The 13,971-nt window shown below is 37.5% G+C and overlaps 1 protein-coding gene across 1 annotated transcript; it reads left to right on the top strand.

The window, feature by feature from the left end:
• The first annotated feature begins 6,231 nt into the window (after positions 1-6,231).
• LOC126660395 (uncharacterized) lies at positions 6,232-12,736 on the top strand. The gene is made up of 3 exons (XM_050353870.1): positions 6,232-7,677; positions 10,601-11,040; positions 11,196-12,736. Exons 1-3 carry the CDS (start codon positions 6,253-6,255, stop codon positions 12,619-12,621), a joined length of 3,291 nt encoding a protein of 1,096 aa, XP_050209827.1. The 5' UTR covers positions 6,232-6,252; the 3' UTR covers positions 12,622-12,736.
• The last annotated feature ends 1,235 nt before the right edge of the window (positions 12,737-13,971 follow it).

The following is a 13,971-nucleotide window of genomic DNA, read 5'->3' on the forward strand; positions in this document are numbered from 1 at the left end:
ACTTGGTGGCGACGCTCAGATCCGGTGGAAGCTTCAAGATCGTACCTGTAGGGCACAACACAACCGTGAGAAGGATACCGGAAGGGGATTCCGGCAAACCACTCCGACGGTCTAATCAGCAGATGTTTAGTGAGAGAAAGAATAAGAAGTGAAAGTAAGTTAAAGGTTGAGAGAAAAAGAGAATTAACCTTTTCACCTACCTTTCTTTTCCTTTTTATACCATATCTCTGTCTCTTAGTATTTGGGCCGACAGGTTCTGACCTCATTCTCTCTGTCTGTGCAGGGGTTGTTTGGAATGTCAGAGTACGTTCTGACAGATTTGTTCAGAGTGCTTAGAGTGGTTATCTTCGGTATATCCGAATATGACCACTTTGGTGAGTCCGATATAGTCCTTGGCGTTCTCCTTCTTGTGATCTGGCTTGCTTCGGTTTAATACTGACTTGTGACTCTGACTTCCCGAGATATAATTGTTTTGGCTTACTTCGGTGTCTATGTTATTTGTTCGGTTTTGTTTGTCGGTTGCCTCTTGTCGTCATAAAAGGGAGACTACAAAAGTAAAGAATTAAAAACGGTGAATCGTAGATACATATGAATGCGACTAATGTCGTCATAAAAGGGAGATGTTGAATGACAAAGATTATCGTCTTTAGTAATAAGACGTCATTAAGACGAACTGCCATTGGATTGTAGTAAGGAACTAAAAGTTCAAAGAGATGAAACCAAAAGTGAAGTTGTCAGTGATAACTGACATCAAAGTGCAAGAAGTACAGAAATTGGAATGACGATTCCTTACGCTGACCAGCATTAAAAGACGAACACGATATTCCTACTATGAATACAATTCTAGATGTAAAAAGGGATTAAAGTAAGTAAGAAGAGTATATGAAAATTCGAGGACGAATTTTTATAAGGGGGAAGAATGTAATGCCCCAAAATATTTAAGTATTTAATTGGACCACGTGTCCAGTGTTGCATCGCCGGAGTAGCGATATCGGAAGGATTTCCGAGAAATTAAGATAAGTATAAAATTTTAGCAGGACGGTTTTGAAAAAGATTATTGCGAGGAATTTAATATTATATTCCAATTCTAAAGTTGGAATTGGAATTAGAAAAGAAAAATGTCAAGAAAGTCGCAAAATAAAGTACAGGGACTAAAATGGTAATTTAACCATATAAGACCCGAAGGGATATTATTTCGCCAAAGCCCGCGAAATATTTTATAGTATATGTGGTAAAAGTTTCGGGTCAATCGGAGACCTTTTGAAATTTGGACGCGGATGCTTTTGGGCTAAATTGCAACTTTTTGAGAAGTTTAAGGGCTAAAGTGTAAATTAGCCAATTAAGCCTCGAGAATAGCAATTAAAGGATTATTGACGGAAAATAATAATTTTAGGTTAGTATTATTTATTTGAATATAAATAATACATAAGTAATTAAGTTAAAAGGATAATTTAACCGTTAGGTTAAATTAGAAAGTTTAAAAGAGATTTGGTTTAAGTTAAAGAAACGAAGGATCAAAGCTGTTAATTAACCATGATATATAAGTAACTTTCCTTATGAATAAGGAAAGGTGAGATGATGATCAGAGGAAGCGAGAAAGTTATAGAAGCTTTCGACGATTGATACGTTCCGCCGCCGTTTCGCCGTTTCTCGTCCAAATCGAGCATTCTTTATATCGATTCGTTCAGAATTCGATTATCTATCATCGCTAAGCTTCAAATCGAGGTAAGCTTGAAGTTTTTATTATGAGAATTGATAAATAAGGGTTATTTCGTTTTAACGAATCGTAATCGCGTTTCTATTGGTGTTTTTGATGAAATTTGAAGTGGTTATTAATGGAAATCATGTTAGAATCGACTTTGGACGCTTAAGCACATCGGAAATGGCCCGGGGAATGAACCCCGGGGCTGCACATCGGCAGCCGTTTGCTGCACGAACGTGCAGGACACGTTCGTGTAGCACACTGCACGAACGTGCAGCACACGATCGTGCAGCGCACTGCACGAACGTGCAGCACACGATCGTGCAGCGCACTGCACGAACGTGCAGCACACGATCGTGCAGCGCACTGCACGAACGTGCAGCACACGATCGTGCAGCGCACTGCACGAACGTGCAGCACACGATCGTGCAGCGCACTGCACGAACGTGCAGCACACGATCGTGCAGCGCACTGCACGAACGTGCAGCACACGATCGTGCAGCGCACTGCACGAACGTGCAGCACACGATCGTGCAGCGCACTGCACGAACGTGCAGCACACGATCGTGCAGCGCACTGCACGAACGTGCAGCACACGATCGTGCAGCGCACTGCACGAACGTGCAGCACACGATCGTGCAGCGCACTGCACGAACGTGCAGCACACGATCGTGCAGCACACGTTCGTGCAGCGTACTGCACGAACGTGCAGCACACGATCGTGCAGCGTACAGCACGAACGTGCAGTACTCTACTGCACGAACGTGCAGTCCTTCGCCGAGTGAGGATTCCTGATTTTGGCTTTCTGGGCCCTGACGCGACGCAGAAACTCGATTTCAAACAATTTCAAGTCGTGTAATCAATCGTGATTCGATTGAATATCAAGACGTAAACTAGGACATTTAAAAGAGAAGTGTGATTAAGAGATTATCAAAGTTAAGAATCGTATTTGAAATACGATTATGTTAACCTAAGTTTATAACTTAGGATTTTGATACTAAGTCAACGTTTATGAATTAAACGTACAGATTATTCGGATAAGTAACTGACTTATTGACGAGCTACTAGACGGACGAGCTACAATAACTAATGGATCAAACGATGCATGGGGCTCGTGTTCATGGGATCTTTATGATGTTATTATTTGGATAGCGGTCACGGTGAGTGGCAATTTACTTTCGCGTATTATTATAAAAGTCATTTTCTTAGGAATATTACTATTATATACATCGTATCTATATGATTTGTTCATATAAGGTATTCTGCTTGATGAGTTTGATTATATGCATGTTCTTGTATTCATTGTTTGAATTTGAATAGCTAGTATGAGATCAATAGAAGTCAATACCTATTGAGTGTCAATATGCTATGAGATTATCAGTAAGTCAGTCTAGCGTGTCTAGATTATCTATGAGATTACGAAATGCGCATACGATAAGAGTGCGATACGAGAGTGAACTCGGTTAAAAAGTAACCTGAGCCCCACGAGAGTGAACTCGGTTAAGTAACCTGAGCCCCGTATCCAGTGGGTTGGACCCACCAGTAAGTTGGACTCACACTTTGGAATTAAGAGATTGGTCGCGACTGACGTGGTCGAGTGTAAACACTCCCGGGTTGGACCATTTGGATCAAGTTGATTCGATTATATAAGTTTAGCGAATCAAGGATTAGAATTCTGATAGAGCCTGTTACTTAGGAATGTTTGTTGTGTGCTGATATTATGTATGGAACTTACATACGTATTAAGCATGTGATGCTATAATTTAATAATACCGTTAGTAACTTGCAAACTCACTCAGTATTTTCCCAAATACTGACCCCTCACTCTGATGTTTGCAGGTAGTAGAAGTCGGATCAGACAAACCATATTCATTGTGCCAGAAGTCGTTGGACTTGCACAAGTATGAGGTCCTAGAGCTGCAGTAGTCAATAGGAGTCAGTAGCAGATTTGTGAGTTGACTTCAAACGATTGATTTTTAATGTAAACTCTGATATGATATTTTAATATCTATAAATATATTATTTAAAGGAGTTTTCTGAAAATGTTTTATATACAATATTATACTTTTAAATGCGAAAAATTATTAGTGGTTTTAGGCTTGCTACGGGTTTTGGAGCTACCACTCCCATTCCCTAGCGCCGGTCTCGGCTCAATAATTTGGGTCGTGACACAACCCGCCCGAATTCACCTCCTCGGCCTCTTCCGAAACAGCTAATGGTGTTGGAGGGGGAAGTGGAGACGTAACGGCCTCATCACCCGTCGGTTTGTTAACCGCATCATCATCGTCTATGACAATAACTCCATCGCCAGCAGGCAATACTGTCTCGGCAGGAATTATAGCCGCCTCAGCAGGAATTACAGCTTTGACGTTGCCAGGAATAGGCTCGGCAATGTGAGCTTCGGGACCGGCCATTGGAACATCCAAATCTACTTGAAATCCGGAAAGGAAATCGTCAGAAGAAGAAGACATCCTACAAAAAGAAACATCAAGTAAACTTAAAAACAAATAAATATACCTTGAAGAAAGGAGTAGCAAAGATCCGTCAGGCCTCGAGGAGGATCCTCCAAAGGAAACCATCGATGCCGAAGATGAGTATTAACTAAAACATCTAAGACAGGACGTTGAAAGACGCTATGGAATGATAAATCAGAAGCAAGTGTCGACTCAGACAAACTTAAAGGAGACGGACAGCTCCGGACTTGATGAGAAGAAAAACCATCTGAAAAATGAAGAAAAGCAAAATTATGATAAACAATAAAGAAACGCCTTCGCCAGCGGCTGTTCAAACAAGGAAGATAAATACGGGACCGCCCTTTCCTACCAAGAGCAAATACGAAACAACCATCGCATTTCCTAAAATCTACAAAGTAATACAACACATTAAGAGAAGGGGCATAGCCCCGAAGCCTACACGCCTCTGCAAAGGCGAGCACTACTTTAATCGTATCAGGATAAAGTTGCCCCAAGGCAACTCTTAAATCCCTACATACTTCTACCAAAAACGGATCTAAGGGAAATCTAAGACGAGCAGCGAACTGCTCTTTAAAAACAATCATCCTACAAGACGAACCAGGAGAATCGGAAGCAGCCATATCGACACCAGGTAATATTACCCTATAATTAAAGGGAAAATTATACTTAAAATAAATATCCAAGACTTCGATCCTACGAAGACCTGATCTGGTAATAGCCATAGTAGTGCATGCATCTTCCACTCGACTAAGAGGCATCCTAGAACAGGAAATCACAAACATGAATACAAAGTAAAGATCAAACAGAGAATATATTGAAGAACATATTGAAGAACATATTAAAGAACACCAAGGACAGAAAAACATTTTCCAGAACAACGATTGTGAGAAAATAAAGAAAGCAGAAAAGCATCTTCAACATCCCCAAAACACAACTAACAAGAAGAAACATACCTGAAAATCTGGAGAAACGAGTTATGAAGAATAGAATAAGCAAACGAAGAACAAGAAAAAGATAATTGCAGAAATGAGAGTAATTTCGAAATAGAAGTAAGAAGAGGAAAAGAAATATGAAAAGCTTAAATACGAAGAGTTTCAGAATGACAAACATTCATCAAATCACTAAATGATGACACGTGGCAATAGAGAGAATCTTACCAGAGAAGAAATGCAACTCACCAATATACGAAACGACTCGCCTATAATATAAAGCGACTCGCCCAGAATATAAAAAGACTCAGCTCCAAAAGAGCTAAAATCTACTAAGGCATGAATACCAATCACTTCAGCTCACTTGCGGGGGGCTAATGATGGATACCGAATCCTGCAATAAATACAGTGGAGCCGAGTCATAGGAGATCCATTCTCGGGTGATACCGGACTCCCCATAAAGACCTGAATATATGAAGAAGGCGTCGAATCCCTTGAGATTCGTCGATATACCGACGAAGACCGAATCCCATAGGATCCGCCCAAAGCGCGTTAATCTGGGATTCGGGTAGATCGCCATATCTGTATCTCCCTATTTGGACACAATCTCCAAACATGGAAAGATAAGCTCTATCTTAGGAAGACGAGACTATTTAGGAAGACGTTCCTAATTAGGACTCATGTCTGAATAAGGTAGATCACGACAAATCAGGGTGAATCCCTACAAAGTAGCCCGATCCCTATAAAGTAGGATTCACTTACCTACTATGACTCTACAAGGTATATTCAGCTACTATAAAAGGAGCATGAGATATGCCTAAAATCACAACTACATATATACACTCAAAACGCTGCTCAAAGCTCTAAACTGACTTTAGCATCGGAGAGTTAATTGGACCACCACCGTTCGGTTAGCTTCTACCCTGTTTTGCAGGTATCATTCACCGGTTCAGAAGGCAGACTCCATCATTAACTATTAGAGGGTCGACTGTATTTGCAAGCATTTGACAAAAGACGAAATTGGGGAAAACAAAGGAACGAGGGACCGATCTGCTCCATAATCCAAATATCAGGGGTATATTTGAACCTTTTGCCTCTATTTATTTGCCCAATGCTTGTGGCAGCAGCAGGAGTAGTCATCTAAAGAATGACCGATAAGCCACCGCCGCTGAAGGCACCTTCTACCGCCCAAGAATGGGAGAATTTAATCGAGGACTTCCAAAACGGCGGAATCGGTCTCCAGAAATGGATATCGTCGCCTCGCACACTCGTTGATCACTCCCTTTATTTTCTTCTCAAAAAAGACTTTACTTTCAAAATCCCTCTCCTTATTTTCCTCGAAGAATTCTCAGTGTCATTTTTCACCTCCGAATCTAACTTAACCCGCCTCCTAGAAACCCTCAAATCCTTAATCCAATCCCCTCTCGATGGCATCTCTGTCACTTTGCAGCTCAAAGAGCAGTTCATGATCTCAATCACATCCATTTTCATATCTATCGACGCTCCTAACACTTTTCCGGCACGATATACTGAGGGGTTAGTTGAGCTGTTGCTTACCGTTATTCATAGGCCGAATCATGGTGCTGATCGGCATACTCGCGCAATTGGGTGCGAGTGTTTGCGTGAGTTAGAGAAGGATTACCCTTGTTTGCTTTCAAATGTTGCTGGCCATTTGTGGAGTTTATGTCAAAGTGAGAGAACTCATGCTTCTCAGTCTTATCTTTTGTTGTTTACTATGGTTCTTTTTAATATTGTTAAGTATAAGTTGAATGTCTCTCTTTTGAATGCTTCTTTGCCATTGCTTCCATTTAATTTGCCTCGCGATATTGTGATTGGTTCGGGTTTTAATTATAAGGAGTTGAGGAGGGCTATTGCATTTTTGCTGGAATCCCCTCAGGTTTTGACTCCATGTGGGATGATTGAGTTCTTGCAAATGATAATGCCAGTGGCTTTAGCTATGGGATTGCAGGCGTCTTTATTGAAAGTTCAGTTCTTTGGATTGATTTACTCTTTTGATCCTTTGCTTTGTCATCTTGTTTTGGTTATGTATTCTAATTTTCTTGACACGTTTGATGGACAAGAGGGAGAGATCGCTAAGCGATTAATGCTTATTTCCAAGGAAACGCAGCATTATTTGGTTTTTCGATTGCTATCTCTTCATTGGTTGTTCGGCCTGTTAAGTAGATTGGTGTTGAGTAAAGAGGGTAAGAAATATAAGACGATTATTGAGATGGGTTTCAGATTCTATTTGGCTGTTTTTGATCCGCTTGCCTTGAAAGTATTGAAGCTTGATTTGCTTGCTTTTTGCTCAATATGTCTGAATATTGTAAAAGTGGAAGGTGGTGATACCAGTATGGAAGGGGGTGCAGCTGGTGCTGGGTCTATTGTTAAGCTGTTTGAAGATGCTCTAGTTTCCGTATCAGCTTTTAAATGGTTGCCTCCCTCGAGTACTGAAACATCTGTGGCATTTCGCACCTTCCATAAATTTTTGATAGGCGCTTCGTCTCATTCAGATACTGATCCTTCCACCACTAGAATCCTCATGAATTCTGTCATCTTTCGAACTTTACAGGTACTTTCTTTAGCTGGACTATTAACTTTTTTCTCTGTTATATCGCATTCCTTTTCTTTCCTTTATATCAGTGAGGGTGGGTGCTGCGGAATTGAAAGCTTATTTAGAAAGCAGGAAATCTGTGGTTTTTGTATGTATCTTTAAGTAGTGGTAAAAGAGTTGGCCCTCTTCTGAAGTTCAGATTACCTGAAAATAGTGAGACTCATTGCAAGATGTCGCTCCATTGTTTGAGTTGAATATACTATAAGTGTGTAGTCCAGAGAAGAAACTATGGGAAACGGAGATTATATGAAATTCTGCAACGTTGAACACGTTAGGTGATAATATTGGGTTTTAGAATGAAAGATTTTAGAAACTATTGTACAATTTATTTAGCATCCTCAATTAAATTAAAAGCCAATGATGCTTCTTATACATAAGATATGCTTTTTAAGCATAGGAGAGTCCAGGAGGTACGTTATAGAGGGCATCTCTGCAGTGATATTATACCTGTAGCTATTTAGGGATTGGCTATTTTCTTGGAATAGGTTATTTTCTTTGCAATGCTTACAGGGAAAGAAATATAGATGTGTCCTCTAATTTAGATAATCATTCTAGAACAATGCTGTTAGAAGAGCATGCTAATTTTTTAACACTCTGTAATACATGGTTGGGTTCAATTCACATTGTATGTTTCCAATTATGTAACATCCATTTTTATGGTGTTGCAACTGGTGTTTTTGCTATAAACTTCTAAATCTAAAATTTCCAGGCCTGTCATTGTACATAGTAATTGGTACTGTTTAAGTACTTTGTTTTTCTAATGCATAATGTGGAATATCTAATAAAAAAATGCACATGTTTTGTTGATATTCCATAAATCACTGATGGTTCAACAAATGAGATCAGTATCACCAGCGTGATGAAAGGTGCGCTTGAGGGACCTGAAGAACCTGAGACACCGGCCAGGTCTCCTCATCCGCAGAGAGGTGGGAACAAGCTAAGAGGCGGGGGGGCTCCAGCGCCTCTGCCATAAGATTCAAACTGAACTAAAATTTAGGGGTAGTTGATCAAAGTTTAGGGATTATGGTGTGCATATGATTCAAACTGAACTAAAATTTTATTTTTTGTAAAATCGAAGTGAACCAAAACTATAAAAAATTGTGAATATTTCATTCATTTTTTAAGTTCTGTTTATATAAAAAAATGAACCATTTTTTTTTTTGCTTTAAAATCTAAACTAACTGAATTTTTTTAAAGTAAATCGAATAAAAATTATTGGTTTGGTTTGTTTTGCTTTTTACACAATCATAGTTAGGGTCGAGTGTTAGGAGTTTGAGATTTTAGGTCCAATCAGGATTTCAAGGACGCATGTCTAGAGATGGAATTTAGAGTTGAGAGTTAGGGTGAACATCTAGAGTCAAGAAAATTCAAATTTGGGTTCCGATGTCCGTGTCCCGGACTAGGATTGGAATCCAAAGTCAAAGAAATTCAGTTCATAATAAATTTATAAGATATAATTAAAAAAAAGTCAAAAATTAATAAATGAATCCAAGAAATTATTAAATGAAGGATATGAATTCTTCAATTGCATAAAGAATTGCTATCTAATCCAACAAATGTGTGGCATTAGTATTCAATGGAACGTGTATTCTTTATTTAAAATTTAAACCAAAACTATAGCAGTCTTCTTAGTCCACCTTGTTTGAGTTGAATAGTAGCCTCCCAATGAATAGAGGCAATTGGAAAATAGAGATGATGTTAGGAATGCAAGTTTAAATATGTTGGGTGGTAATTTTGAAGTTTGAACAAAAAAAGTTATTTCAACCATCTTAGGCTCTAATCTAGAATAGCATCAGTCTAAAATGCAAATTAATACATTCTACTGTTAAATGAGGTATATGTTTTGAGGAAAGGGTAATCAAGGGAAGTACAATAGAGCATATATTTGCAGACGATACTATTGCTACCTACAGCAGTTTATTTTTCCAACAGACCTATAGCAGTTTTCTTTCTACAGAACTATGGCAGTTGAGGAGCAAATATAATTTTAAAAAAATGAATGCGCTTGGCAATTTTAAGGCTAAAGCCGCTAAACTTTAATTGAGGTGATTAGACATGTGTATCTTTTTCAAAATTTAAGCAGACACAGATTACTTCTAAATATTAGTCCTGAGCCCTTGACCTTCTTCCATTTTATCTTCCTTAATAGTCCCTCTGTAAAAAGAATTGCATTTCCGAATATTTATAACGAAGTTGAATATTTGTCATTTTATCCCAGGGATCTTTGATTGAAGTTCTCTATTTGGAGGGTGTAATTTATTCTTTTGCAGCTCATGGTACTATCTTTATATATTTATTGAAATGTCAAAGGACAAATAACTATCCTGATACACATAAACACATTTGCTCTATATAATACACAGACAAATTTGCTCTATATAATACACAAACACATTTGCTCTATATAATACACAAACACATTTGCTCTATATAATACACAAACACATTTGCTCTATATAATACACAAACACATTTGCTCTATATAATACAAACAAACACACTAAGAGAGAGATAGGGAGGAGGTTAACCATTTCTGCAGCATGAGAAGAAGAGTTCTATTTTTTGTTCCGTAAGAAAGTAAAACAGAAGTGTTTGCTTAGGCAAAGAAATAGGGAGAGAGAAACTGCAAAGTTGAACCATCAAATTCTAGTTCATGCTGTTACTCATAAAATATAATATCAGCCTGAATATGTTTTCCCTTTTGAACTGAGAATATCAGCCTGAATCATTGGTGCATCATTTTCATGATCTGTTCTTTGGCGTTTTAAAGTGCGACAGTTGTAGCGACATTTGATTTTTTTTATATATATTTAAGTTCAGTATGGCCCTATGTTCTTATTTCACTTCAATTGTCCCGACGTTCAGTATTTCATTTATGCAGGGAATGCTGGTGGGGATGACATTAGAATTTTTAAGATTGGTTCCTGTTGTTGTTTCTCTCATTGATCGTATGTTATATTGCCAAAAGCATCATTGGTTGGGAGAGCGCCTACTTCAGATGGCTGATCAGTATATATTTCCAAAAGTCAAAATTGATTATAAGTTAGTTTATTATTTCCCGATATTTGACAGGATAGCTGAGAACAATGCAATACCTCCTCGGAGGTTATTAGACTTGCTTACCAAGTTTATGGTTTTCCTTGTTGAGAAACATGGCCCAGACACAGGACTAAAATCATGGTCTCGGGGAAGTAAAGTTCTTTGCATTTGTCGAACTATGATGATGCACCACCATAGCTCTAGATTGTTCCTTGAGTTATCTCGCCTTTTTGCCTTCACGTGTCTATACTTTCCCGATTTGGAGGTTCGAGACAATGCAAGGTGATGACAAGAAACTCTTACATATTCTTCTATGTGCATGCATTTGTTAAATTCCTTATGGAATGCTAGCTGCCAAAAGCAGACGTTGAGCAAGAAGATATCACTTGAACTGAAGCGTTGCCTATGACATTCCTTAATAATTGTGCTTTGTGTAGGATCTACTTGCGGATGCTGATCTGTGTGCCAGGGATGAAGTTCAAAAGCATTCTGAGTTTAGGAGAGCAACTACTTGGCATTTTGCCTTCTACTTATTCCAGCTCTTTCTTCAATGTTAATTCTCCTCAACGTTATCAGAACTTGAAGAAATCAAGGAGCATCTCATCCTGCATTCATCTGGACCGCATGATACCATTACTTGTTAAGCAATCATGGTCGCTGTCTTTGTCTCCTTCAGATACTGGGTGTAGCAAATCAATTTATTTGGAGAGCATAACGGATTGCAAACCTCAGATTGATTTACAGGAGGTAGACACTAGTCCAGATAATTTGGCTATCTCTGAAACTGAAAGAAGTAATCAATTGCAGGAGCCATTACGTGTAATGGATTCAAAGAATGCAGAGATATTAGGGGTATTGAGGAAGCACTTCTCATGTATTCCTGATTTTAGGCACATGCCGGGGCTTAAGGTTAGCATATGTTGCAGTCTGAGGCTTGAATCAGAGGCATTCAATCACTTAACGAGTTCTGGTAATCAATCAGGACTAGATGCCCTTCCAGCCTTGTACGCGACTGTGCTTAAGTTTTCATCCTCAGGACCTTATGGGTCCATTCCAGCATATCATATACCATTTCTTCTTGGTGAACCCTCCAGGAAAAATCATGTTGGTGGCCCATCAGATATAGTTCCTGTGGAAAATGGTTCTGAAGAAGAAGACTACAGAGCTGCTGTGACGGTTGATTTGGAACCAAGGGAACCTACACCCGGTGTGGTTGATGTTTTCATTGAAGCAAATGTGGAAAGTGGTGAAATAATCCGTGGTCAGCTTCAAAGCATAACAGTAGGTATAGAGGACATGTTTCTGAAGGCTATTGTCCCATCTGAAATACCAGAAGATGCAGTAGCTGGTTATTATTCAGAATTATTTGATGCTCTTTGGGATGCCTGTGGTGCGTCGACCAACATCGGGCGGGAGACATTCCCATTAAAAGGGGGCAAGGGTGTTGCAGCACTCAATGGGACGCGATCGGTGAAGCTTGTTGAAGTTGGTGCAGAGTGTCTGATTCGTGCCACGGAGCAGCATTTGGGTCGGTTTGTTGTTTGTGTGAGTGGGGAACAGCTTGTGAACATGGTTAAGGACGGTGGAATCATAAAGCACATAATATGGAAGGATGACTGTGTTGGTACAGATTTACACACAGGTCCACTTCATCTGACCTATTTTAATGATGAAGACAATGAGGTAAATGGGTATAGAAGAAAGTTGGGTGAGTTCTGTATATTGATATATCTTCCACCAAGGTTCCATCTTCTCTTCCAAATAGAAGTGTCTGAGGTCTCAGCCTTAGTTCGAATTAGAACTGATCACTGGCCTTGCTTAGCATATGTGGATGATTATCTGGAGGCTTTATTTTTTACCTAAGCCTGCTTGTGTAAATAACTCTGCAGCTATAGTTTTTGATGTAGTGATAGACAAGTGTATCTCTATAATTCTGTTGTGTAATTTTTAAAGTTCAACCCCATAACTTCTAACTTAAGGCCATCTCCAATATTCCAATATTTTGCCAATATAGAGTAAAAATCCTCTCCAATAGTACTCTATATCCAATTCTATTATTGTGTACCTCATTTTTTTACTCTATATGTAGAGTCACTCTATAATAGTGTGCCTTAAAATAGAGTACTATTAGAGATAAAAATAGAGTAATTCTATTTTACTTTTAATTTCTTTTTTTATTATAAATTTTATTATTAAACATTTGTTAGTTTTTGCTACAATATAGTCCAAATAAGTTTTTCCGATTTAGTCAAAAATGTAAATATATAATATGAAAAAACAATCGGTATTAATAAATTCAACAATTTACAAGTGGAGTATATTTTAATTTTTTTATTATTTAATAAATTTTTAATTTTTTTAATAAATATAGTTATTATATAAATTTAAAAAATATATATAAACATATTTATATTAGATACATAAACTTAAAATAGATTTGCATTTCAACAATTAAAAAGACACAACAACATAGAAACTAAAGACACAAAATATTAATAAAAATACATATAAATTAATAATCTGGTAAATCAGAGTTTGATCCACCAAAATTATTAAAATAGCTACTGAAATTTTCCTGTGTAGGATGCGGCGGTTGGTGTTGTTGACCTCCTTTTTCCATAATTCTTCTTTTTTCCGCTACCGTAAATGCACAAAACTAAGGATCTTCAATGGAATTAAGATCCGCAAATAGAATTTTAATGTTTTAATATTATGTTTTATAATAAATATGTTTTAATGTTTTTTAGTGTTGAATAAATTATTGGTGTTTTTTAATAAATAGAGTATACTAAATGTCTTTAATTATTTTAAAAATATTTTTTAAAATAAATATAGTAATTTTATATATTTAAAAATATATAAACATATTTAGAAAATAAATTATTAAAATAAATAATATATTTTACTATAAATAAATAAATGAACATAATCAAAAAAATGTATATATATAAATGTATATTGTAAGTTTTAAATAATTCTTGGGTGTAAGTGTAAAATGTTTAACTAATATATTAGATAGGAATATGCTGAGAATATTCTTTTAGTGTAAAAAAATAGAGTCACTATTGGAGATAAAATATTGTAACAGTGGGATTTTAGTGTAAAATTTACACAATTTTGGCTCCCACTATTGGAGATGCCCTTAACAACTAAAGCCTTTTAATAATTTAGTTTAAAAATTCAAAAAATTGTAACAGCTTTCGCGTGCGTCGT

The sequence above is a fragment of the Mercurialis annua genome, linkage group LG8, assembly GCF_937616625.2.
Source record: "Mercurialis annua linkage group LG8, ddMerAnnu1.2, whole genome shotgun sequence".
NCBI classification, from domain to species: domain Eukaryota; kingdom Viridiplantae; phylum Streptophyta; class Magnoliopsida; order Malpighiales; family Euphorbiaceae; genus Mercurialis; species Mercurialis annua.